The 26611-nt window shown below is 37.6% G+C and overlaps 1 protein-coding gene across 20 annotated transcripts in view; it reads right to left on the bottom strand.

The window, feature by feature from the left end:
• Positions 1 to 26611, bottom strand: part of LOC108719375 (regulating synaptic membrane exocytosis protein 2) — a 360080-nt gene that overhangs the window by 127618 nt on the left and 205851 nt on the right. For 12 of the 20 annotated variants that reach the window (XM_041566594.1, XM_041566597.1, XM_041566604.1 and 9 more), the window contains 5 exons: positions 24612 to 24731; positions 16446 to 16545; positions 13110 to 13233; positions 12472 to 12518; positions 11210 to 11322 (listed from right to left, as the gene is read on the bottom strand). In XM_041566594.1, coding sequence (XP_041422528.1) covers positions 11210 to 11322; positions 12472 to 12518; positions 13110 to 13233; positions 16446 to 16545; positions 24612 to 24731 — 504 coding nt within the window. Of the gene's footprint in view, positions 1 to 5633; positions 5682 to 11209; positions 11323 to 12471; positions 12519 to 13109; positions 13234 to 16445; positions 16546 to 24611; positions 24732 to 26611 lie in introns of all 20 variants that reach the window. The other 8 variants (XM_041566588.1, XM_041566589.1, XM_041566590.1 and 5 more) reach the window with 1 other exon arrangement.

Raw genomic sequence — 26611 nt, 5'->3', positions numbered from 1 at the left:
TAGGATAATCCTAATTGGTGACAGATGGGTCATTAAAGTCTAGATTCGTTTACGTGTTGTCAGATAAGGATCCCTGTCCTGCTGCCACCTGAAAGACTGGATTTTGGGCACCACTGCCACTACACTTTTTAATGTGCTTGTATCAAGCACACATAGGGGGTTATTTATCAAGGTCCGACTATTCAAAATTCAAATAATTTGTAGTTTTCAGACTAAAAAAAAAAAAAATCTTAATTTTCTAAATTTATTAAAGTCTGATGGTCTTAAAAGTCAGATTATGAAAATCCGGCATCTCAAAGCTCTCGAGGTCTTGTATTAGTCAATGGGGATGTTCCCAGTATCTGCGCTGCTATCCATACCGATATCTGATGATTTCGGGAATTTTGGAACGAGAAGTCTGAAAAATTCATAGTATTTGGAAAAAGTCATAAAAATTCGTACTTTTCGAGTAAAGCTCTGAAGTTATCGGATTTTTGCCCAAACCTATTTTTTCAGACTTTTTAAATGATAAATAAGGTCCATTTGAGCAATCAGAGTTGCTCGGATTTCTAACTTAGAAATACTTAGAAAAATTCGGACCTTGATAAATAATCCCCATAATGTACACTAGCAAATATTTTTATGAATACTTATAATACAGGATAAGCCTCACAGCAGGTTTAGCATCTGCACTGTGGTACAGATCATTTTGGGGGCCAACAAAAATATGGAAATATGGACTATATGTCACTTGCAAAAGAGCTGACTAAAATACTGCTGCTCTGGTCCGCTCTATTGGGGGGGTTCCAGCCTTGTAAATAGTACTATAACACCCAATGTCCTATTCCTGGTGGAAGGGTGGGAGAAGAGAGCACAAAGGAAAAATAATGCATAATTCACTTAGCAAAAGGCAGTATCAGAATGAAACCATATGGTGATATTCTTTACTCTCTTTGGTCACTGCATGTTCACAGAACATCAACTACATAGTGCAATGCACCGAACGTCAGCAGGAACTTAGTGCACCCGTCATGATGTGCTTTGGAGGACATCTGTGCTGAACTGAATTTGCAGGAGGCAAAGAAAGGAAATGTATTAATTGGACGTGATTTGTTAAATGGAAATGCAGGTTATTTGTATAAGGTTTGTGAGAAATAAGACTGTACTTATATTGACAAAAGAATTTAATGAAGTGCACAGATCTGTAAAACAGGTCTGAACATGGATGGATAAAAGGAGGCAGAATGTCACACGGGAACTGCTCAACCAACGGGTGAACCCCTTCTTCTTTGAGTTCAGAAGGTATGTGCTGACCCCCCCCCCCCAGCACTGAGAACCAGGGTCAACAAATAAAGAGAGGTTGGGAGTGTCTCTATTCACTTGACATGCTTTTCTGAAGAACTATGAAAAGGTGTCAAACATTTGTGACATTGATGCTCAATAATATTTTTATAAGCAAACAGGAAGAACTGTACTTGTGTGTAAGAATGAATTGTGAAAGGGGTTCATTTGCATTTGAATTCAATGGGTTTGAACGGAATGGTCCATAACTCTACTTGCCTCCAACTCTGGTAGAATATTAAAGGAAAGTCACTATAGAATCGAATAAAAAGGAGTGGCAAGAACATATGAGAAAAGATTGGGACTGTTGGGAGATCCCGGGGATTGTAGTTTGAAACTGATGAAGGTTTATGTCTTATATGTTGTCTCTCTTAAAAGAGTGACACAATGGAAGATCAGAAAGTAATGCATTGTTGCCATATCTATTAAACATTCCACAAGTGAAAAAAAAGAACAGGAGGGTGCATGGAATACAGCCATTGGCATGAGTCATGTGAAATTAAAGGGGTTGTTCACCTTTGAGTTAGATTTCGGTTTGATATAGGGAGTGGCATTTGCAATTGGTTTTCATTTTTTATTATTTTTAGCTATTTAGCTTTTTATTTATTCAGAAGTTTGCAATTACAGCAATCTCATTGCTAGGGTTCAAATAACCCTAGAGACTGGAATATGAATAAGAGAGGGCTTAAAAAGAAAACGTAAACAACTATAAAAACTAAATAATGAAGACCAACTGAAAAGTTGCTTAGCTTTGGCCATTCTATAACATACTAGAAATTAACTTAAAGGTGAAGCACCCCTTTAATTAGGTATGAAGACTACAGTGAAGCTTGGAAACTTGCCCATTCCTATAATTTTTAAGTTTAAGAGTGGGATTTATTAGATAAGTAATTGTAAGGGGCAGGTGAGTGTAGCTAAGCAATTGAAGCATTTCATTTAAGTAATGATGTTTCCTAAACTTTTAACACAACTTTAAGCATATGGCACAAAAATAGATAATTACGTTTTGACCGACTATATGCCATCAACCTAAGTGAGAAAGTTGATAATTATACCATTTCCTTGACCAATGTCATTTAGCTTTGAAAATGTTACCCATCTAGATATGTCCTCTCGTCTTCAAACACACATTGTTGAGTTGGAGTGTTTAGAAAATGGGTAGATGGTTGCAAATGTTGTTAAAGTATTGTAACTTTTCAGGATGGCATGATACAGTGAACAATATTCGAAAACCAAAAAAATAGTCTGTTCTCCATGAATGCTGCTGCTTTATTATAACAATTATCTTAATCCTTCAGAAGAAAGGACTCTTACATCTTGCAGTCCATGTGAATTTTGCTCAACATTTTGGTAGATCTTTTACATAGCAACTACTACAAGCATCTACACATCAGGCTCAGTTTGGATCAAGCTTCAGAAAAGTCAATATCTGTACCTATATAGAATTTATTTTCTTTCAGTAGATCGTAAGGCCTATGATCATTGGAAAACCGTTCCCAAGTTAATGTTGTTGTCTATTGTAAAAATACGCAATTTCTATTTTAATGAGACAAGATACCCTATGTGCAATTGGTGTTTCTATGTATTAAGATGGGAAATCCAGATATATCAAAAATTTGTATCCACAGATAAAAGAGGGAACTGTCTTATTGTATTATCGGTGGTGTGGTCTATACACAGCTATAGCAATAGCAAACTCTGTCTAGGACCACTAGCCATACAGTTATGTAGCTCTTGGTAAGGACACCAATACAGAAGCGCAACTCATGTATATATGCAGACAATGGATATACTTTGTGCATATGCTATGCACTCAGGTTTTACAGTCAACTTACTGGTATTTTAAAGGAAAGATAATCTCTACTTACATATAGGGTATTGTTTCAATTTTAATTATGAATGCAGTACTCTGAATTTCTAAGTTATTCTAGAACGACACTTGGGAATTCAGCCAATACATAAGCCAGTCCGGAAATATTTAGATGACAGTTTACTCTTTTCTGGAGCTTGACAAACACACCGCAACTCCTGTGTAGCAGTCTAAATAACATACATATTTTTTACAGTTTATCTACGTCTGAAAGTATACCAACAAACATGGAGCTACATGCACTAATATGGAATGAGCTACCAAAAAGATTTAAGAGAGGAAAACAATTTGTACCAGCTGATGCCAAATATTGTACATGGGAATTAATAGAGGTTTAACCATATTCTGTATTTGAATTAGAAGTGGAATAGGTAACATGAAATACAGTACTAAGCAAACTAGTTAAAGCAGGATTCTGTATATTGTAATTTCTCTGTCTGGTACAAATACGTTTGCCAATCTTCAACTAAAGGAACTGGTAAATATTGGAAAATGCAATAAGAAGCATGTTTTCTATGGACAGATATTAAACGCTTTAAAGAGACTGTGGCTTACCATATTTGTATTTAAAACAAGAAAATAACAGAAATATAGTTTTTATTGACATGGCGTGCAATGATAGCTTCTTAATAATCATTGTCATCGTCAATATACCTTATCTAATACAGCCCAAATCAATACATGTGAAGGGTTAAATATAACTACCACTGTTTTAAGGGGAATTTTAACATGTTTAATAGGGCTTCTGTTTTCATTGATACTTTTTTAACAATTGAGAGTTTTCAGTAAAGAGGAAATGGTTGACATAAATTTTTAAGCATGTCATCAATATACCTTACCTAATGTATAGCCAAAATTAACACTTTTAAAGTGTTAAATAAAACAACCATTATTTTAAGTGAAAAGTTGATATGTTTAATGTAATAGTACAAACGCATTTCGTTATGCTTAAGTTGTTGTCTCAAAAGCATCTAGGGAAGGCATGTGTAAGGTGATGGAAATTGTGTCTATGGTAAAACATGCAAATTAATGATTAAGGCAAATTAATATCTATTAATAGGACATATGTCTTTATATTTTATCTGACTTTGGAATTTATAAGCGCATGAGTTTTCCACCATATGGCTATGATAATAGCAGTTCAGTCCAATTTACTTAAAGGGATACTGTCATGGGAAAAAAATTTTTTTCAAAATGAATCAGTTAATAGTGCTGCTCCAGCAGAATTCTGCACTGAAATCCATTTCTCAAACAGATTTTTTAATATTCAGTTTTGAAATCTCACATGGGGCTAGACATATTGTCAATTTCCCAGCTGCCCCAAGTCATGTGACTTGTGCTCTGATAAACTTCAATCACTCTTTACTGCTGTACTGCAAGTTGGAGTGATATCACCCCCCTCCCTTTTCCCCCCCCCAGCAGCCAAACAAAAGAACAATGGGAAGGTAACTAGATAGCTGCTCCCTAACACAAGATAACAGCTGCCTGGTAGATCTAAGAACAGCACTCAATAGTAAAAACCCATGTCTCACTGAGACACATTCAGTTACATTGAGAAGGAAAAACAGCAGCCTGCCAGAAAGCATTTCTCTCCGAAAGTGCAGGCACAAGTCACATGACTGGGGCAGCTGGGAAATTGACAAAATGTCTAGCCCCATGTCAGATTTTAAAATTGAATATAAAAAAATCTTTTTGCTCTTTTGAGAAATGGATTTCAGTGCAGAATTCTGCTGGAGCAGCACTATTAACTGATTCATTTTGAAAACATTTTTTTCCCCATGACAGTATCCCTTTAAGTAAGGGTCTTAAAAAGCAGACGGGGTCATTAAAAAGTATTGCTCATACTCTTCAAGCCCATGTCCTATGGACAGTTGATGGTGGTTTGTCCCAAGTAGGTTGTTACATTATGTATTTAACAAATAAGTAACTAGTAAAAAAAATTCTTTGTTTGCCAATAGCTACTCTTGTTTATGTAAGGGGATCATAGTGTATTGTAGTGTGAAATGTGATAATCTTGTTTTTACATGGCGCTTCCAGATTAAAAACAAGATGACCACTTACCGGCTGGTATCTAGTTGTAGCTGAGATATAGGCACTGTAAGTTTATATATATATATATATAAAGGTGAAAAGGTTAGTAGTATTTTCAATAGTGAAATAATTTTACTGCATGCAGTAAAATTAACCTGGCATTTTAACAAAAATATCTGTTTAAAGCCACATTACATATACTAGTTGTCTCTTTAAAGTTTAACTATTTGTTGTTTTCATTTTCATGCAGCACTTGCTCCTAAGATGGTGTAAGTTGCTAGCAACACGCTTCAAAAAACATGGGAAAACGAACCAAATGTGTAGTTTTCCTCCAATGCATTTTCCAAACTAAAACAGAACAAAAAAAATTAACACACGGCTTTAGTTTCTTTCAGGCAGAGAAGGCCTTTACCTGAACCCTAGGAACAAAAGGCGCTGTTCTTCTATTAAGGCTTTGGCTCTGGTAAGCAAAATTTTGAATAGAAATAAAAAAGGAAAAAAAAAAGAAAGAAAAAGCAATAAAACAATATCAAAAAGACAACAAGCTGAAATTAAAAATAATTCAAAAGAAAACACAACTATAGAAATCAACATCAATAGCAACAGAGTACAAAAAAAGAGCAGATATTATTTAGCTCAAATCAGATGTTGTAGCACCATTGAGTTATCGTTTGTGCTCCTGGTGATAATGTGAATACATATAAATACTTTATGACTCCTGTAAATATCCAGCATTAAGATTATACATAGAGAGTGGCAAACAGGGCTGGTTTTAGGGAAGAAAAAGTATGCTCCAAAACCAGCTATTGTTTTTAAAGAGGTGGTTCATATTTTTAGTATGTATGATTCTAAGAAGTGTTTTAATTGACCTTCATATTTTCTTTTTTAATAGTTTCCTAATGTTTTGCCTAGCTGACACTGCAAACTGGAGAGCTGCTGTATAAAAGGCAGAGTAACTCAACCCCACAAATAATAAAAAAATGAAAACCAATTGTAAATTGTCTCAGAATATCACTCTCTCCAGCATACTTGAAGCCAAATCAAAGGCAAACAACCCCTTTAAAAGCAACTGCCTGTCACTCTGCACATTTAGCCTGAAAATACATACGTTAGAAAAAGTCTCCCCTGTGTGAGCAGAAACAATGGTTGTAATTAAAGTCAATGGCTGCCTGAATGGGCAGTTAGTTATAACTGACATATATCATATTTTTACAGGCAAGTTCATTATCACTTTAAAAAGCCTCCTGGCACCACTTTTGCTTTTTAAAAACAGAACCCTTGCTGCAACACATCCCATGGGAGGACAGTGACAGTTTTGTATAGGGAGGCTTACCATGTCCTTTCGATTTGAGAATTTATATATGTTGGTCTCTTTTTGGGGAGGATAAGCCTCCCTAGATCTTTATTATTCTCTGCCTAAGTCCCACCCATGTCTTACAAGTTTAAGATCAAGACACCCCTTCTCCTATGGCTGCTGTAGCTTTGATGTTGGATTTGATGGTGGGGCAAAAAGACCCAACAAGCTGGAACACTCATGTGAACAGTTGGGCTGATTTACCAATAGTGAATAAACTTGAACTTGGGAAGTATCTTGTGGTAACCAGTCACTAATTTACGTGTGTTCAGCCAGCTGCTGGTAGAACAGCAAAATATGTTGGCTGCTGTAGAGACACATTTGCCCAGAGTTGATAAATAGTCTGCGGCCTATAGGGTCTTTGTCCATGGGAAGCCGAACATCAGGGCTGCTCAGCAATGGGTGAAGGGATATCATAAAGAGTAACTGTGGTTTAGAAACAAGGCAGTTGGTAAGGAGGCTAGGCTTTAGTTTCACAAAGAACAATAGTATCTGTCCCTGTATAGGGATGTTAGAAGCCACCGTTTGGAGACCAGTGGAGAGATGGTTGAACATTACTGATTTCCTAAAGTTGCTGGCGCAAACTTGTGAGTCACCACTCAAAAATAAGAGGCTCTGAAGGCATGTCAGGACATTCAAAGTCTTACTCAATAATATTCTAAATAAAAACTCTGTATAGGGAAGTGAAACTGATTTCTTTCAGAAGGCATTTCAAGCCTCTAGTTTAATTTATTTTGTATAGATTAGCCCTCATGTATACAAGCAGCATTATTGCAGCATTACTGCATATGCTACAGCTGGATCTTGTTCCTGGGTATTTCCTATGATTGATTATATGACCATGGACTGGGCAAAATACATTTTCTTAATTTCACTTGCAAAAGATCTCAACCAATTCCAGGTCATCAGAGATGATGAAGTCCTAACTTTCTGAAGACCAAATTATCCCTTGTTGCCATATGATTATCTCTCTGATCACATGGGATTAGTTTAGGTCTCAGAACATTGAGGCTAGTATTTAAAATTAAATTTCATGTGTTTTTTGGGGGATATATTTTTCCTACTTTAATGAAATAATTAAGTATTGTTAAACAACTATACACAACTTTAAATATGCTGTTTTTACCTTTTAAAGGCTCTGTTAAAAGGAATATAAAACCATCATTAAATGCTTTAAGAGCCTGACAGAAGTGCGAGCTGAATTATTGCTTTGAGCCTGGCAGAACATGCCACAAGAGTGCAAAGTCTAAGCATATGGTGCTTACCTGCAGCTGTACAGAACTACAGAACATAATGTTCACTTCATCCTCCCTAATGTTATCTCCACTGAAACCCAGATACCAGCCAAGAGTGCCCCCATATTTCTCGAAATTTTACATCAGAGTTTTCTTTAAAGCTTCCATGCTTCCGATTTAATCTTATTTTATTAATTTATCACTTGATTTTATTATGTAACGATAGCTTCGATTAGCTCAGATGAAAGAACAAAAATGTTTATTTATTTTTAAAATGGGAATGTAAACCTACGTGTAAGTGGGATTTATCTTCTAATTTATTCGCCCTTTATCAGGCCATAAAGAAGGACAGTGAACATTCCATTTTAAAATCAATCTAAAGGTGTCTATCCATGAGCCGACACTGACTGCTGACTCAGCAATTCTAGACCAAGTCAACAACTTATTGCAGTGGGTAAAACAACAACTTCTTCTACGTAAGTACACTTGAAGGAGAACTAAACCCTAAAGAAGAATATGGCTAAAAATACCATATTTTATATACTGAACTGATTGCACCAGCCTAAAGTTTCAGCTTGTCAATAGCAGCAATGATCCAGGACTTCAAACTTGTCACAGGGGGTCACCATCTTGGAAAGTGTCTGTGACACTCACATGCTCAGTGGGCTCTGAGCAGCTGTTGAGAAGCTAAGCTTAGGGGTCGTCACTAATTATCAAGCAGAAAATGAGGTTGGTCTGTAATATACAATGACTCAAAACAGGCAGACGGCACTTCTTGAATAGGTTTTATTGGAGTTGCTGCTGTAAAACCTAACGCGTTTCGGGAGTAAATCCCTTAATCATAGGTCTGTAATATAAGCTGATGCTACAGGGCTGATTATTAAATTCTGATGCACTGGTTTCTGTGCTGCCATGTAGTAATTATCTGTATTAATTACTAATCAGCCTTATATTGTTATATTTCTATTCTATGTGTAATGTATATTGTGAGTGGGTCCCTAAGCTCAGTAAGTGACAGCACAGAGCATGTGCAGTGAATCAGCAGAAAAGAAGATGGGGAGCTACTGGGGCATCTTTGGAGACACAGATCTTTACTGCTAAAGGGCCGTGGTTCCCTTGGGCTTGTACAGGAGCCCAAAACATAATGAACAACAATTCTAGCTACTTCTTTCGTTGAGCTTTAGTTCTCCGTTAAGTTTATGTACTTTTCAGACATTCAGATAGTTGAATTCCCCAACCGTCAAAACACTTCTACTACTCATGGTAGTAGCAGTGGTAGTTGCAATTGTCAACTGTCAGCACTTGTGACATCATGATGCATCTATATGCATCTCATGCAGGGACCTAACGTTTTTAAACTGGTGAGCAGTAACAGCTAACTGTGCATTGGTCCCTACAGTTTACTGCACCTGGGCAAACATTGTACCTTTTATTACATATCCCCTATTAAAGTAGTGGTTCACTTTAAATTAACTTTTAGTATTTTATAGAATGACCAATTTTAAGCTACGTTTTAATTGGTCTTCATTATTTATTATAGTTTCTTATTTACTTCTTTTGACTCTTTCCAGCTTTCAAATGTAGGGTAATTTGGAGCCTAGCAACCGGATTACTGAAATTACAAACTGGAGAGCTGCTGAATAAAAATCGAAATAACTCAAAAACCATAAATAATAAAAAAATGAAAACCCACTACAAATTGTCTCTGAATATTATTCTCAACGTCATACTAAAAGTTAACACACAGGTAAACAACCCCTTTAATATATTTTGCACTATAATGTGTACTATAATGTTTAAGTAATATAAATTAATATAATTTAATATAATTAAATTAGTAATATAAATATAAGCACATAGAAATGGCTTTCTATCCCAATAACTCTAAGTTGCCTTAAAGAAGATGAAAGGCTGACAGGTCAGACTACCCGCCACCCCAATTCTGCAGAAGAAGAAATGAAAATCTGGCTAATAAAGGCTGAGCATGTGAGGGGTAAGTTTATTTTCCCTTGAATATTACACTTATCGCTAAGACATTTAAAAGTAATTTCACTGAGCAACTATAGATTCCAGATGTACCTGCTAAGCTTGGATACACTGCATTAATTAGCCCTGCGAAATCCTTTCTTGTGGGTTCTGATAAAAAATCTTGCTATAAAAACAAAACCGAGCTATAAATTTTACATTCTGGCTCATAAAAGTTCCCTTCCTTACCAATAAATGAGGGTGTAACTTTGTCATCTGTTTACAAATATGGTGGAAAGTTTATCCCTGCAGGAAGACATTGCCTTTTGAAAAAATCAGAAGGGCCTTTTTTGCTATAAAGCTCTATAGACAAATGGTTACACTGCAAAGAGGTGCTGTAAGATTCTCTCTGTATATAAGCCCTGTGCAATAGTGATGTGCAGGCCGGCCTGATACCGGCGGGCTTCCGACTTCCGGGTTGAACTTTTATAGATGCGCGCCCTGGCCCTTTTGTGACATAATCAGCTGGGCGCCGCGACGCCCGACCCGCACATCACTACTGTGCAACTAACTACTGGTCACCCCCTACAGTTCATGGGCAGAAGGTAATGAGCTCATTTTCAGGAACTGGATTTTTTTTTAATAAAACAAAGGCTTTAGTCCTGTATATTATGATAACAGATGTTCCTTGCATTTAGGGATGGGAGTCGCAGTAAGAGCAAGAGTTTTAATCTATCTTAAAAACCAAATAATGACCCATGGCAATTAAAAGCAGAAATACTAATAATTATTATTCACAGTACAGATATGGGTTCTGTTATCCAGAAGGCTTGGTACCTGGGGGTTTTCCGGACAATAGATCCAGAATTTAGATCTTCATACCTTAAGTCTACTAGAAAATGATGTAAACATTAAATAAACCCAATAGGCTGGCTTTGCTTCCGATAATTATTGTATTTTAGTTTGGATCAAGACCAAGATACTGTCTTATTATTACAGAGAAAAAGTAAAAATAATTTTTAAAATTTGGATTATTTGGATAAAACAGAGTCTATAATAGACGGCCTTTCTGTAATTCAGAGCTTTCTGGATAATGGGTTTCCCGCTGACAGATCCCCTACCTGTATATCTATGCAAGGCATCATTTATCCAGCAAAACACAATTTTTCCTGTTATGCCTAGTGTATGTTCAATAGATCTGTTTTCTAAATCATTAAAAACACACTCTTGATGTGAGTCACAGGAGACTGAATTCCTGCTCTGCAAATATAGATATTTTGTAGATATTAGTATTCTAAATCAGACAACAGCCTGGATTCCTGTTTATAGCCATGAGAGTCCCTTTTAAATGAAGCTCTATTAAGAGTTCCCACATGGCGGCACAAACATTCCAGCCATATTATACACATTATTATAGGTACATATGCCACATACTGAAATGTGTCCGGAAAGAAACTGGGGGACATCCCGTAACATTCCAGGACTCATGGGGGAAGTAACAGAAATAGAAGGGCGATCCATTTTCTGGGATTCAAATGAGCTAGAACCTTTAAAGAATTGTAGAAAGAGAGAAGAAAACATTAGAATTTTATAGAAATCTAGGTCAAAGAATAGGCCTTTTGTTTAATATATGAGTATTTAATCTAAGGATGTGACAACTTCTGGATTGGGTTTAGAATTTAGCCAATCCTGGCCTTCTTATGCAGGATTTGGCTTCAGACTAGGGTTGCCACCTATGCGGTTTTTACCCACACAGCCCGGTTTTCAGGAGCGGTGTCCGGGTGAAAACTGTTTGTTTGGATTTCCAAATAAGGAAATCCGGACATGCCTTTAAAATGAATGGTGTGGTGATCACCACATAATAACCCCAACCCTGACGTCACAGACATGCACCCAGACAGGTACCCACCCCTCCCCTGGACATCACCAAGCCCACCCCCCAAATCACCAGGCCCATCCTCTGCCTGGTCTGAGTCTCGGGAAAAGGTGGCAACCCTACTTCAGACAAGTCCTAAGTGCCAGGTCAAACTAAAAATAGTTGCTACTTTGGATGTCACAAGGGACATCCAAAGTAGCAACTCTCGTTCATTAGGGGTAATGTAATCCGCACGCAGTATTTACTGGTGTGTGTGTCAAGTAAACACTAGATTGGTTGGTGTGGGTAACAAGACCAGGAGCAAACTTTTTGCTTGTTATTTCATTGCCATTGTCTCTTGATAACAGACAAACTCTCCTCGATTTCGCCAAAAAAGCGCATCTCTCCTCAATATGCCCAACTTGAGGTGGGCGATATCGTGCTGATCTGATTGTGAGCCCTAGGGCCCAACTATAAGTTCATATGGGCGGTCGGATCGCGGGACCGCATCAACGAACAGATATGGTCCGCAATCTGATGGGATTTTTACCCCTGCCCGATCAACATCTGGCCGACTCTCACCCAGATATTGATGGGGGAAGCCAGTCGACTCGGCCTGTCAGCAGCTTTTATCAACCCGTGTATGGGCACCAATGTTCCCAAAAAGGTCAGTTGAGCTGAGGTTATGAACATTACTGCTATTTGTTAGTGTGCTTCGCATCATAATGACTAGCAGGTTTCATTCTCAGTATTTTCTCTTCACCATGGAAAGTCAGCAAACTATGACTAAAACCATAAACACCATCAGCCATGACTTGATGGAAGCAGAACGTTCACTTACTGGATTCCAGTTGTGCATGTGTGCTATCAGGAATCCTGGGGATATCTCTGCAAGCGAAACATGGAAAAAATGATTATCTATTGAGATGATTCAACAATGTAAGCTGATTTATTTACAGGGATAATTCACTATGAAACTAGGGGGGGAAGACAAAAATATTTTTATAAAAGAGCTTTGCTATTCAAAGGTTGGACATCCATGTCATCATGATTAAACTAGATGGCAATTATAGCACAGGCTCTGTCTATGAATATTCCAATATAAAACTTTTCTGAGCTGGCAAAGCATTGTCCATCTGATTGTTGCCTCCACCTTTACAAGTGGAGCTAAATCTGAACCTTTACCCTGTTGTTCTACATATGGTACATCTACATTCATGCCATCAACTTACTTTCAAATGACCTCACGATTGTAATACAGAGACTTGCTGACATTTATATTGCCCTGCTTGGTTAAGCCAACCGATTGGTTGGGAACAATATTGGAGGGAGGAGCTGGGAGGAAAGTCATCTCCTGCTGGTGCCACTATACATACTAAATGTCAACAGGAATATCTCATAAAAACATCCATCAAAACGTCTATTAAACAAGAAGGATTAAAATGACAATAGGCTTTAAAATTTTGTTAAAGAACTCACCCTATGGGTCTGGAGACCAATAATTCTACTTGTGCCTCGGGTTTGGACTCCAGTATAATATTGTAAACTTCTTCAAACGTTGCCCCTTGCAAAATTCGCCCACTCCATTCTAAAACCTCATCTCCTGTTAAAGTTTTACGAAGAAAATATTAGTAGAAAATAATACAAAACACACAAAAGTCCATCCAGCACCATGGTGTTTCTATCTGAGGGGGAATGGGAGCCATGCGAAGACCTTACTTGTGCCTTAAAGGAGAAGGAAAGTCATCCTGCACTTGGGGGTGCCAAATGCTAGGCAGTGAATGTATTGACATACCTCAAACCCTGGGCCAGTACTCCTATCAACAGAAAACTGCACAGGAACAGGGTTATTCCAACAAGCACCATGGAGCGATCCTCTTCCAGCATTTTCTTTCTTCAAATTTCCCAGGGCAGACCCATACACAGTTGAACGAAATAGCCAACTTTTTAATTAAAGTCTGTCTTTTCGTTCTACTGTGCATGCACAGCCGAGCAAAAAAAGAAGAAGACAGAAGAGGGTCGCTCCGTGGTGCTCACTGGTATAACCCCGGGCCGGTGCAGTTTTCTGCTGATAGGAGCACTGGCCCAGGGTTTCAGGTAAGTCAATACTGTCACTGCCTAGCATTTGGCACCACCAAGTGCAGGATGCCTTTCCTTCTCCTTTAAGTACATATAGGGGCCCATTCACTAAGTTCGAGTGAAGGAAAAATACTCGAATTTCGAGTCGTTTTTTGTGCTCCTCGACTATCGATTACAATGATTCGAATAGATCGAGCGCAAAAACGCTGCGACTATTCACCCATTCGATAGTCGAAGTACTGTCTCTTTTAAAAATACTTCGACTGCCTACTTCGCCACCTAGAGCCTACCGAATTGCTTTAAAAGCCTATGTGAAAGTCCCATAGGCTTGTTTTCTAAGTTTATGATCGAATAAAAAGGCATTCGATCGATCATTCGATCGAATGCAAATCCTTCGATCGAATATTCGATCTTGTGACTATTCACCGGGCGAATATTCGCCCATTCGACTATTCGCCGGCGCGTAAATTCGCCCGAATTGCCTATTCAATTCTATTCCCCAGTTGAATTTCGAGGGATTTAACCCCTCGAAATTCGACCCTTGATACATCTGCCCCTTATATTTACATGTATATATGTACATGTATATTTTATACAATACAGTCTCCATGTTTGGACGCCAGACCTGTAGGCTCATGAAGCCACCAAACCATCCCCCATGACTGGCAGATTCTCTGTTGACTACTCAAGGATACTGTAAGCCAAAAAAAAATATAATTTCCCAGCAATGTTTTAAGAATAAACTTTCACAATGAATTTAAATCCCATGGGGGGGGGGCATACGGCTGGTGCAAGTTAACTTGTTCACGTGAATATTTTTGAGATCATTTCTAAGCATGTCTATATCAACTGTTGAAGAGAATAAATAGTCTAATTAGCCTTAAAAATTCAATCAAATTGGGTCATTTAAACTATGTTGCTATTTAGAATGCAATAACTAAAAACACACCATCTTTCTGGCTATATTATACACTGTATAGTTAGCAGAAAGGTGAATTACACAGCCTGGCAGCAACACACCATTGCCAACAGGTATCAGGCATAGAAAACAAGTAGCATTGAGTTACAGAGTCAATAGAGAGCAAAGGAACTAGCGTAAAGCACATATCGAGCCAACATACAATTATCCACCCTTAACAAAAAGATAATTTATTAGGATAATTCTGTCCACAAATAACATATTACATATGGTACAAAATGAAATGCAATAATTAATGCTATAACCTATGATGTCACAGGGTAACATTCAAAAACACAAATACATGTTCATGGATGTAGTATTTTTATACAGGTTCTGGACCTGTTATCCCGAATGCTCGGGACCTGGGGTTTTCGAGGTAAGAAGTCTTTCCGTAATTTGGATCTTCATACCTTAAAGAAGAAGGAAAGCTACGGAGGCATTTTATTGCCAATAGATTAGCCACAATAGTGCAAGCTAGAATGCTATTTTTATTCTGTAGAAAGTTTTAGTATAAAAGCTCTAGAAGCTCTCTCTGTTTGTTTAGGATAGCAGCTGCCATATTAGCTTAGTGTGACATCACTTCCTGCCTGAGTCTCTCCCTGCTCACTTATAGCTCTGTGCCCAGATTACAGCAGAGAAAGGGGGGGAGAGGACCAAACCGTCACGCCCTGGGCAAGGAGATTTAAGCTGAAGGCAGGAAGTCTGATACAGAAGCCCATGAGTACACAATAGAAGGAAAGAAATGCTGTGTTTCTTTTGACAGAGGACACAGAGCAGCACTACTTTGTGGGTTTACTGGTGTATTTATATAGACCTTTCTGATAAAGCTTACTTAATTTTAACCTTTCCTTCCCTTTTAAGGGTACTAAAAACATTTAAACCCAATAGGCTGGTTTTTATTTTTAAAGTGAGACCATTGATAACATTTTTATTAAAATGGAATCTATGGGAGATGGCCTTTCTGTAATTCTGAGCTTTTTGGATAACAGGTTTCCAGATAACAGGTCCCATACTTGACACATTTTTTTTTTCATTTTCTAAAGTGAAGGCGCATGCGAGTTTCTGCACATACCAGAGTAAAGGAATATGATCCAAAAGATGAGGCAAATGCTCTATTTGGAGGTCTGGTATTAAAGAGGACATTTCACTCTTAGGCACAGAGGTAGGGCAGGCAATATATGATTGAGAGCTGAGATTTTTAAATACATAAATAACAGGTCTGGATGGGTTGATAAAGAAAATAATTTGGGTTTTATGTTAAATTTTAAAAATGACTTTTAATATGTAGCTTTTTATGTCTGAGTGGCAGATCCCCTTTAACCTTCCAAAGGGCCTCAATCATATATTGGCTCTATGTAATGGATATTTAAACAATGCCCTGTGTTTCATCGTAGCTTTACTTGGTCTTCCCACCACTCATGGTCACAAATTAAAAATGCTAAGGCCTATTTGCCCTGTATGCAAGAGAAGACATTGCAGTGTTTATAGTTGGTGGCACATTTGGTAAAAGCTACAGTGATGAAACCTGTACAACTTGCTGAGGTTTCACAGAGAATAGTCTGATCTCCAAAAGGAAAAGACATAACAAACGTGGGACAAGTATATACAAGAGAAGATACTCCTACAAGAGAAAATACTCCTACAAGCATTTGCTCAGTACTCAGTGACAGCATTTTTTTTAAGTTCCTAAAAACTTGCCAAGGAGCAGATGTCAATAACTGACAAGACTGTGCAACTACCAGAAAATTTACATTTTATGCAGCCGTCATACATACCCGGTCGAAGATGTCCTACTGTATCTGCCAGGCTTCCCTTCTTCACTTTGGTGATAAAAGCACAAAGTCGACCTGATTCTGTCATTTTCCCTCCAACGACCTGAAAGTAATGTTGCAAAAAAAAAAAAAAAAAAATAGCATTAAGCAACTTGATGACAAAAGAATCCTGGGTTCTGCTGATTAGGAGCAGACAACTGTTCCAAAACTACACATCCCCATATCTTCAGAATGAGACCCAATGTCTGGCAGCCATTGTCTGCATGTCAAAATACATGCAATGTAATGCATTCAATGGAATACAATGTCCTCAGTTTTATAAACTGCTCTGAGTTTCACACATTTATAAACACTGTACTGTAAAACTGCTCAGCTGTAAAATCCCTTTATTTTCAGCTTTTGTGACATTACATACATTTTAGTTGTGTGGGTTCATTGATGACATTTTTACTCTTGATATAGGATAATCTTATCAATCGAACAAAAAGTGATCCCTTATTGAATATAATTACCTTGCGGTAGAAGCTGAGGTCTGACCTAAGTCAGTGCCAGTAAATAATTTAAAAATTGAAGAAAAAGTACCCCACTAGCTTCAAAACTCGCTCAGCAGTCTCAAGTGATTTAAACCTTCCTAATTTAATCACTAGTATGTGCAAGTTAGCTAATAACTTAAATATAGATACTAAAGTGCTTGTGCTATTATTGAATCAATTAAAATTGATTATAAATTAATTAAATATTGGTAATACTATTCATTCAGTTCTATATAAAAGTTACAAAAAACGTTGATATATATATTCTTAATTGTAACCAGTTCTATTTCACAACAGTGTATCTATTTTTGGGGGTTAGTAATCTCCCCCTTCCCAATCACTTTGAATTAAGGTGCAAGTGCTTAACAGTTAATGGATAATAATAATTTGATCCAGATTTAACCAAAATTCATAATATTGAAGGTGCTCAAAAGTGCTTAAATAGATTAAGGTTAAAAAATTAATTAATTAGAGACCGCAATAAATAGGATAATTATTAAAAAACACACATTTGCTCAGGTTCAGAAATGAGTTAGAAATGGAAAAAGAAGGAGGTGGAGTTGTCCCAAATCTACTACCTAATTTGTTTCTATCCCTGGGACACCACAAAGTCAAAGAAGGCAGAGTACCCGGGACTGTGGTCTCAAATTTTACTCTAGTCCTAAACTCAAGAAAACTAAATATGCCTAAAAACCACAAATCCACGGGCTCTTGTGAGCTTTAGTAACAGATAGATAAGCAGAGAGCTGAGCACTGGTTGAGGTTTGTAACCTCCCCACCCCCTCCACTACTTTGAAATCCAATCGACTGAGGTATAAAGGTTTTGGTTTTTAAAGTTTAAAGTTAAAAGGACTCGGAACGCCGACGCGCGTTTCGCAATAATGGCTTTGCCTTGACAAAGCCATTATTGCGAAACGCGCGTCGGCGTTCCGAGTCCTTTTAACTTTAAACTTTAAAAACCAAAACCTTTATACCTCAGTCGATTGGATTTCAAAGTAGTGGAGGGGGTGGGGAGGTTACAAACCTCAACCAGTGCTCAGCTCTCTGCTTATCTATCTGTTACTAAAGCTCACAAGAGCCCGTGGATTTGTGGTTTTTAGGCATATTTAGTTTTCTTGAGTTTAGGACTAGAGTAAAATTTGAGACCACAGTCCCGGGTACTCTGCCTTCTTTGACTTTGTGGTGTCCCAGGGATAGAAACAAATTAGGTAGTAGATTTGGGACAACTCCACCTCCTTCTTTTTCCATTTCTAACTCATTTCTGAACCTGAGCAAATGTGTGTTTTTTAATAATTATAATATTTATTGCGGTCTCTAATTAATTAATTTTTTAACCTTAATCTATTTAAGCACTTTTGAGCACCTTCAATATTATGAATTTTGGTTAAATCTGGATCAAATTATTATTATCCATTAACTGTTAAGCACTTGCACCTTAATTCAAAGTGATTGGGAAGGGGGAGATTACTAACCCCCAAAAATAGATACACTGTTGTGAAATAGAACTGGTTACAATTAAGAATATATATATCAACGTTTTTTGTAACTTTTATATAGAACTGAATGAATAGTATTACCAATATTTAATTAATTTATAATCAATTTTAATTGATTCAATAATAGCACAAGCACTTTAGTATCTATATTTAAGTTATTAGCTAACTTGCACATACTAGTGATTAAATTAGGAAGGTTTAAATCACTTGAGACTGCTGAGCGAGTTTTGAAGCTAGTGGGGTACTTTTTCTTCAATTTTTAAAATAGGATAATCTTATGTTATGTGTAGAACCCTACACACTACCCTTTATTTATGGCACAAATTATAAATATAAACAAACAAACTTCCCTAATACTTGGCCAACCAGGAGCTGTTCCCCTGAGGTTCAAAGCCCAGAGAACCCAGCATAGCCTATGTAGGAGACATAGGACCTCATTTATAAGTTTTTCGGGCAACTAATCTCCCAGAGAAGCCTTCCCGCCAGCAAGAATCTAAATTGCCGGCTGGATGGCACTTGGAGCACTTCATTTTCTGAAGTCGGCCGAAGATGTTTGGGAATTGGGGTTTTCTAGATTTGGACCTTCGTTCCTTAAGTCTACTGGAAAATCATATAAACATTAAATAAACCCAACAGGCTGGTTTTGCCTACAATAAGGATTAATTATATCTTAATTTGGATCAAGTACAAGGTAATGTTTTATTATTACAGAGAAAAAGGAAATCATTTTTAAAAAATTGGATTATTTGGATAAAATGGAGTTTATGGGAGACGGCTTCCCCCTAATTCAGAGCTTTTGGATAATGTGCTTCCAGATAACAGATCCCATACCTGTACTACATTAAGGTAATAAATTGCAATAAGTAATTATTTTGCATATTAAAAGGCTGCCTGTGAAATACTAAAAAAATAGTTATTATCAATGCCAGAGTTTAATACGAACATCAGGTTTCCAACAGTAGGGGTACATGTTACTGAATATAATTCAGCTATATCTCACTTGTGGCCCCTCCCAGATAATTGCTGTTTCTGCCCTATATTAAAACCAGTTGTTTCCTATTTTGATGTTTTACAAATTTAGGTAATAAAAGGTGCAGCGTTTGCACCAGTTCTGGTAACCCATAACAACTTGTAGGATTTACTGACTAGTGACCACCTATAAGAACAGCAACACTTTCTCTAGGGGGTGCATACTCTGCACTATCTAATGTCAGTGAATCATTGATGCAGTTATAAATAAATATATATATTTCTGGGCAGCACTGACAGCAATGAAAGTACAAGTATAGTTAAGTAAGCACAAGAAGAGAGATCACAGTCGGCCACACAGAATAATTATTGAAATAGCTACAGAAAGTAAAAGCCTTTGGGGGTTGGACTGTTCATTTAGGTATAATAAAGTAGCACAAAGGGCCAAGTGGAAACAATTTTTATTTTTGCTTCCCAAATGATGAAGGAGGAGGCAATGAACTGATTGTGACAGCAGAAGATGAAATCCCGGCTATGGGGCAGATCCGTGCATTCCCTACTGACCAGCGACTTACACAATCCAGAGTAAATTGAGTTTCCTTGATGACCATGTTAAACAGAGAGAGATAGGGAGAGAGATACTGTCATGGAAGGAAAGCTCAAATACACCCGATCCTCAATATAAAACCCAGAAACGTTCATTAGTCTGACCTCTGGTTCTCTGAGAAGGGAGCTCATTAATAAACCTGTCACATTCTCTCCTGGGGAAACGCCACTTTTTTATTTCAAGAAATGTCACCATAAATGGCCAATAAACAGGTTTCAATAAAATGTAAGGAGACCTTATCCATAAACTAGTACAGGTAATGGACCTGTTATCCAAAATGCCCTGGACCTGGTGTTTTTCGGATAAGGGGTCTTTATGTAGTTTGGCTCTTCATATCCTTAGTTTAATTCAAAATAATTACAATAATAAATAAAACCAATAGGATCATTTTGCTTCCAATAATGATGAATTGCATGGCATTGGGCTTCCCGTAATTCAGTGCTTTCTGGATAACAGGTTTCCAGATAACGGATCGCATACCTGAACTGACCATTTTGGTCAGATTTTGCTATTTTGATATGTATAAATAGTAAAATAAATAATCATATTTAATTAACCAGTTTAATTTCTAGTGGATATTTTTTTCCCATTGCTAGAGCATATATTTAAAGACTTTCAAGGTTTTTTTTTTTAAAACATTTTTAGTATAATTTGTTTTTTATCTGGAAAAAAACTATTATTATGGTAGATTTTCAGTGTAATGAATTCAGTAGAGAGAGTTTCCTCCAGGTATTGATTATCTCCTACAAACTAACTGTTTTGTGCAAATGTGATGTTTACTGTATAACGTGTCTATTTCCCCAAAAAAGGAAAAGGGATTCAATTTTAGACTGGCTGGATAAAGTCTATGTATTTATGAAGGTTGCTTTACTTCTATAACATCAATAAAAGTACCCAACATGGTCTGAAATGCTTGAAGCAGAAAAGGATTTTTATTCTAAAACAAATCTATAATAACTTCTAAGCATAGAATGGACCATGGAATGGAAACATGTTGATTAGTGATGGGCGAATAAATTCGGCAGGCCGAATTTGCGGCGAGTTTTCGCGGTTTGACGTGCGTCGGAAAGGTCACGTCATAACCGTCACGCGTCAACAATATTCAGACGCCCATTGCCTTTAACGCTGGAGAGCGTCAGAATTGACACAGGCATCAAGATTCCCATTTCGCAATTTTTTCGACATTTCGCAGGAAATTTGTGAATTTTCACGAAGCGAAACGGGACAAATTCGCCCATCGCTAGTGTTGATAGCAGATGATACCTTGACTAATAGCGAATTACAGAATGTAGGGGAGTTATATCCCTTAAACATGAAAGGAAATGTAGAAGATTCCCCACACAGGGCATTTAAGGCTAATAAGAAGAATATATGATTAATGTACATGCTTTATTAGCAGTTCCTGAGGGTGTACCCAATGTCATGGGGAAAAAGCTTACTCTTCAACATTTTACATTAGAAAGAAATGTTTATACCCATGTAGCACCATCATTTCCAAAACCTCTGTACTTAATGTTGTATACAATGTATTAAAGGACCAATATGCTCCAGTGTCCCACATATATTCAATAACAATAAAAAAAAAAAAATCGGAATTTCGAGCTATTTTTGTGTACGTCGACTATCAAATAGGCCAAAGTTCGATTTGAATTTGAAAAAAATTTGACTATTCGAATATCGAAATTTATCATGTACTATCTCTTTGACCATTCGCCATCTAAAACCTGCTGTTTTAGCCTATGGGGGACCTCCTAGAACCCACTGGAGTCATTTGGTGGACTTTGAAAGATCAAAGTTTTTTGGGGCAAATACTTCGTTTCGAATTCGATTGAATGTGCTAAAACTTCTATTCGAACAATTCGAATACAGCCTATTCACCCAAAGTTAAAAACTTCGGGGTTTTTTTTTAATAGATTTCGATTGGTCTTTTTTTATTCTAATTTCAAAGTTCAAAAAAACTACAATTACTTTGAATTTCGACCCTTGATAAATCTGCCCCTAACTGTGTATGCCTTTAAGAGCATAGATGGAGTCAGTGACCCCCATTTGAAAGCTGGAAAGAGTCAGATGAAAAAAGCAAATAACTAAAAAACTATATATAAAAAAAAATAATGAAGACCAAATGAAAAGTTGCTTAGAATTGGTCATTCTATAACAGGGATCTCCAAAATTTTGAACCTGTGAGCAACATTCAAAATTAAAAAGAGTTAGGGAGCAACACATGCATGAAAAATGTTCTTGGGGTGCCAAATAAGGGCTGTGATTGGCCATTTAGTATTTGGATTGCAAACCTACATTGAGGCTCTGTTTGGCAGTGCACCTGGTTTTTATGCAACCAAAACTTGCCTCAAGCCTGGAATTCAAAAAATAAGCAGCTGCTTTGAGGCCACTGAGAGTAACATATAAGGGGTTGGGGAGTAACATGTTGCTCATGAGCTACTGGTTGGGGATCACTGTTCTATAACATACTAAAAGTTTACTTTATGGTGAAATGCCCTTTAATTGAGGGAAGTCAAAGTAGGCAAAGGAGAAATGTACTTCATATGCAACAAACTTACCTATAGATATTATGCCTTCAAACAGACTCAGCTAAGAGGGAATGGAGACCCTTATATGGAGCTTATTATCCCTAAATTTCTTGATGCTGGAGGACTGAAGTTCCCCTCTAGTGATGGGCGAATTTGTCTCGTTTCAGATTTTGATGCCAACAACAATTCACCGCTGTCAAAATGGGCGCCGGCATCAAACTTGACACCAGCGGCCATTAAAGTCTATGGGCGTCTGATAATCATCGCCAACGCCTGAATTGTCGCCGGCATCTATTCCATCGCCGGCGTCAAAAAACTATGATAATTATTCGCTGGTGTCGAAATGCAGAAATTCCCCGCAAATTTGCGCTTGGCGATAAATTCGCCCATCACTATTCCCCTCTCCTCACAGCAACAGAATGCCCATATTGATAAAGGTGTACAACTACATTACTAGTTTTCTTAGCTGTGGGCACCTGTGGCAAGTTCTCCACATCACATAACAATTTTCCCAAGTCCCAAGGTGGTGGGTCGCTTGCAATTATACAAACTGCTTGAAACAGTATGGTTAATGGGGAAAGAATACGAAAGAGGCGATGGAGAGACCTAAAAGCAAAGTGGCGGAGAAAATGATTCATGAATAATACGAGAGAACAGAGCAAAGGAGAAAGAAGAAGCAGAAATGAGCAGATGGGAGGAAGGGAAAGGAGGAGAGTATTGAAGAAGAAAAATCAATAATGGGGGGGAGAAAAGGAGAAAGTTGGAAAAGCAAAACTGTACAGCAGAGAGAAGAAGAGCAGAGCAAAGAAAAAGCAAAGGAAAGTGGAATTAAGAAGAGGATGGAGTGGGAGGGAAGCAGGGAAAGGATGAGATTGGGGTAAGAAGAAGATGTAAGAGACACATAGGATAAAAGAGGAGAAACAAAGTAAAGGTAAATGGAGAAGGAAAGCCCTGGAGCTATAAGCGTAGGAGATTCATGACAAGGAATCCGAATGAGCAGCAGATAGATTACACTGGTTTATGTTTAGAGATGGGCAGAATCGGATGTAGCTGTGATTGGGTGAGAAGCAATGAGTTAAGGCCAGAGATGAAGGGAAGGATCTGATCAAGAGAAAATGAAAGAGGGAGATATAAAGGTAGATGAGAAAGATATGAGATATACAGAGGCAGAAAAACTGGAAAAAAAGAGTGGGAAGGCATGTTGCTGGCAGACAGAACAGAATCGCCAGATTTTATGTTATTCATTAAACTAATATATATTTCTTGCAATCAAAACAATAAGCTAAAGTGAAGCGCATTCCATTTATAACATAAAATCTTTTTATCAAAATGCGTTTCTATATACACGTGTGTTTTTCATGAATCATAGAATTATGCGGGAGGCCTAGAGAAATGGCACGGTGCTCAGTTTTACAGTCAAGGTGATGAAATCCTGGAATAACAGCAAAGGTCAAAAGGGCTGCTATGATTTATGGATTCACAAATCACTGGGATGGGCACAAGGTCATAAGGAAACACAGCGGGGACATCAGGATCTGTTTAGACATGGCAAGAACATTGCAAGAATGAAAGACTGTTATTTTGCTTTAATTTAATTGCTCTCTTGCTTTGTTTTATTAGATGAAGGTGTTACTAAAGCTGGCAGTTTCAGGCTTGCATACGTTTCCATTGTTTTCACATTGACTTCAAGTCTACTTTTTTTTTTTTTTTTAAAGCAATATGGGCAAGAAGCTGGCTGGTCTAGTGGCCATAAGGAAGTGGTCGGAAGCAGAGCAGCTCACATAACAATGCTTAGCAAAAGCAAAGGAAACTTGGCTTAGCAAAGCAAGACGTTTTATAAGATGTAAATTTATATTTGGCAACAGAAAAATAAAGATGCACAATGGATCTCAGATATAACTCTGAGAACACACACCTTCAGACAAATATTTCTCCTTTAAAGTCCTGTAAATCCATAATTAGGCAGTGCAAAAATCAATTGTATCATTCCTTCTGCGATGAAGCATCACCCAGGTACCGAAACAACTTGCACTCACCTTCAGCCCCAGCATGGCTCCAGAATCTCGAGGAACACTCCCATCTTTTAGCCGCTTGTTTAATAATATGCGACCAATTAATCGCTCTCCATCTTTGGAAGGTTGCCACGTGACAGGGTGCTACATTGGCGATACAGAGAAACAAAATGAGACATTATACTCTGAGGAAGTGACAACAAACACTTATAAGAGGGTGGGGAGCAGGCAGTAACATGGACTTCCTACTAAGCTTACCAAGAGTTGCTAATAACTTAGACGTTTCCTTTCCTAATAAGCTTACTCTATCCTTACAACTGAAAATAGAGAATGATTAAATCTCTTGGAAAATAATTGGTAGCGTTTTCTGGTTCTATGTCATGGGTCTATGTACAAGAGTACAAAAGCCCTACTCCTATGTCCACAATCCTTGAGCTAGGGATCACCTGTTTTCTTTGCCCTTAAAGGGATACTGTTATGGGAAAAAAAAAATTTTTCAAAATGAATCAGTTACTAGTGATGCTCCAGCAGAATTCTGCACTGAAATCCATTTCTCAAAAGAGCAAACAGATTTTTTTATATTCAATTTTGAAATCTCACATGGGGCTAGACATATTGTCAATTTCCCAGCTGCCCCAAGTCATGTGACTTGTGCTCTGATAAACTTCAATCACTCTTTTCTGCTGTACTGCAAGTTGGAGTGATATCACCCCCTCCCTTTTCCCCCCAGCAGCCAAACAAAAGAACAATGGGAAGGTAACCAGATAACAGCTCCCTAACACAAGATAACAGCTGCCTTGTAGATCTAAGAACAACACTCAACAGTAAAAACCCATGTCCCACTGAGACACATTCAGTTACATTGAGAAGGAAAAACAGCAGCCTGCCAGAAAGCATTTCTCTCCTAAAGTGCAGGCACAAGTCACATGACCAGGGGCAGCTGGGAAATTGACAAAATGTCTAGCCCCATGTCAGATTTCAAAATTGTATATAAAAAAATCTGTTTGCTCTTTTGAGAAATGGATTTCAATGCAGAATTCTGCTGGAGTAGCACTATTAACTGATGCGTTTTGAAAAAAACATGTTTTCCGATGACAGGATCCCTTTAAGGGTGAGAATATCCACATTGCTTTGGCACTGAGGACTTGCAATACAGGGCTGGTGCTGTGAAACCTCAAGGCCCCTCCATCCCTGTGCCTAGGGGTGCGGAGTACTTACCCAGTATTGTCCCTAGTATAAGTCCCCAGTGTACACAAAAACCTATAGCTCAATGATGGGGGTTATAGTTTAAGTTCTGTCTAAATAAAGCCTTGTGTTGTGGGCACAGCAATATTACCCAAGAGTCTAAGGAAGTTTTTAGGTGAAGAGAATATTCCTTATCTGCTAATGTATATTTATGGCTGAAAAACCAGCATATCAGTTGCTTCTTCACAGACTCATCTGATGTTTAATAACACTGCTGAGGCAAGAAATATGGTGGCTCCCACTGCAGTAACAGGGCTAAATTAGAAAATAAATTAGCTGTATGGTGGCACAACATTGTCCCACTTTCCACCGAAAATCTTAAAAATAAACCTTTCCTTCATTCAATGCTTTGCTAAACTCTGGCACCTGCAGAAAAGTAACTGATATACTGTATGTGTTCCTGAATCCTGACTACATTTGGTATAATTTCTTTCTACCCTTGGAGCAACAACAGTTAGGAAAAGGGTATTTATAGAAGGAAATACATATTCAGCATGTTTTCTTGGGTTCGTAATCTGTTCCATGCTGTGCATTTAAGCAAAGCTCCTCGTTGTACAGCTTAGCAGTGCTCTTTAAATGATCCCCGAGGCACTGCATATTTAATATCTAAAACCAAATGCTAATGAAAGGCTTCGATTGCATGATTAGTGTTCATTTCTCTAAGATAAACATTGGGAGAACAATATCTTTTCACTTGATTTGACTCATGGGCAATAATTACTGGGCGGTTAATTGACTGGCACCGTTGTACATCTATATTTAAGAAGAATGCAACACCA

The sequence above is a fragment of the Xenopus laevis genome, chromosome 6L (genome assembly GCF_017654675.1).
Source record: "Xenopus laevis strain J_2021 chromosome 6L, Xenopus_laevis_v10.1, whole genome shotgun sequence".
Classification (NCBI taxonomy): Eukaryota; Metazoa; Chordata; class Amphibia; order Anura; family Pipidae; genus Xenopus; species Xenopus laevis.
Note: the sequence above shows the minus strand (reverse complement) of the source record. Positions and strands in the feature narration are given on the sequence as shown.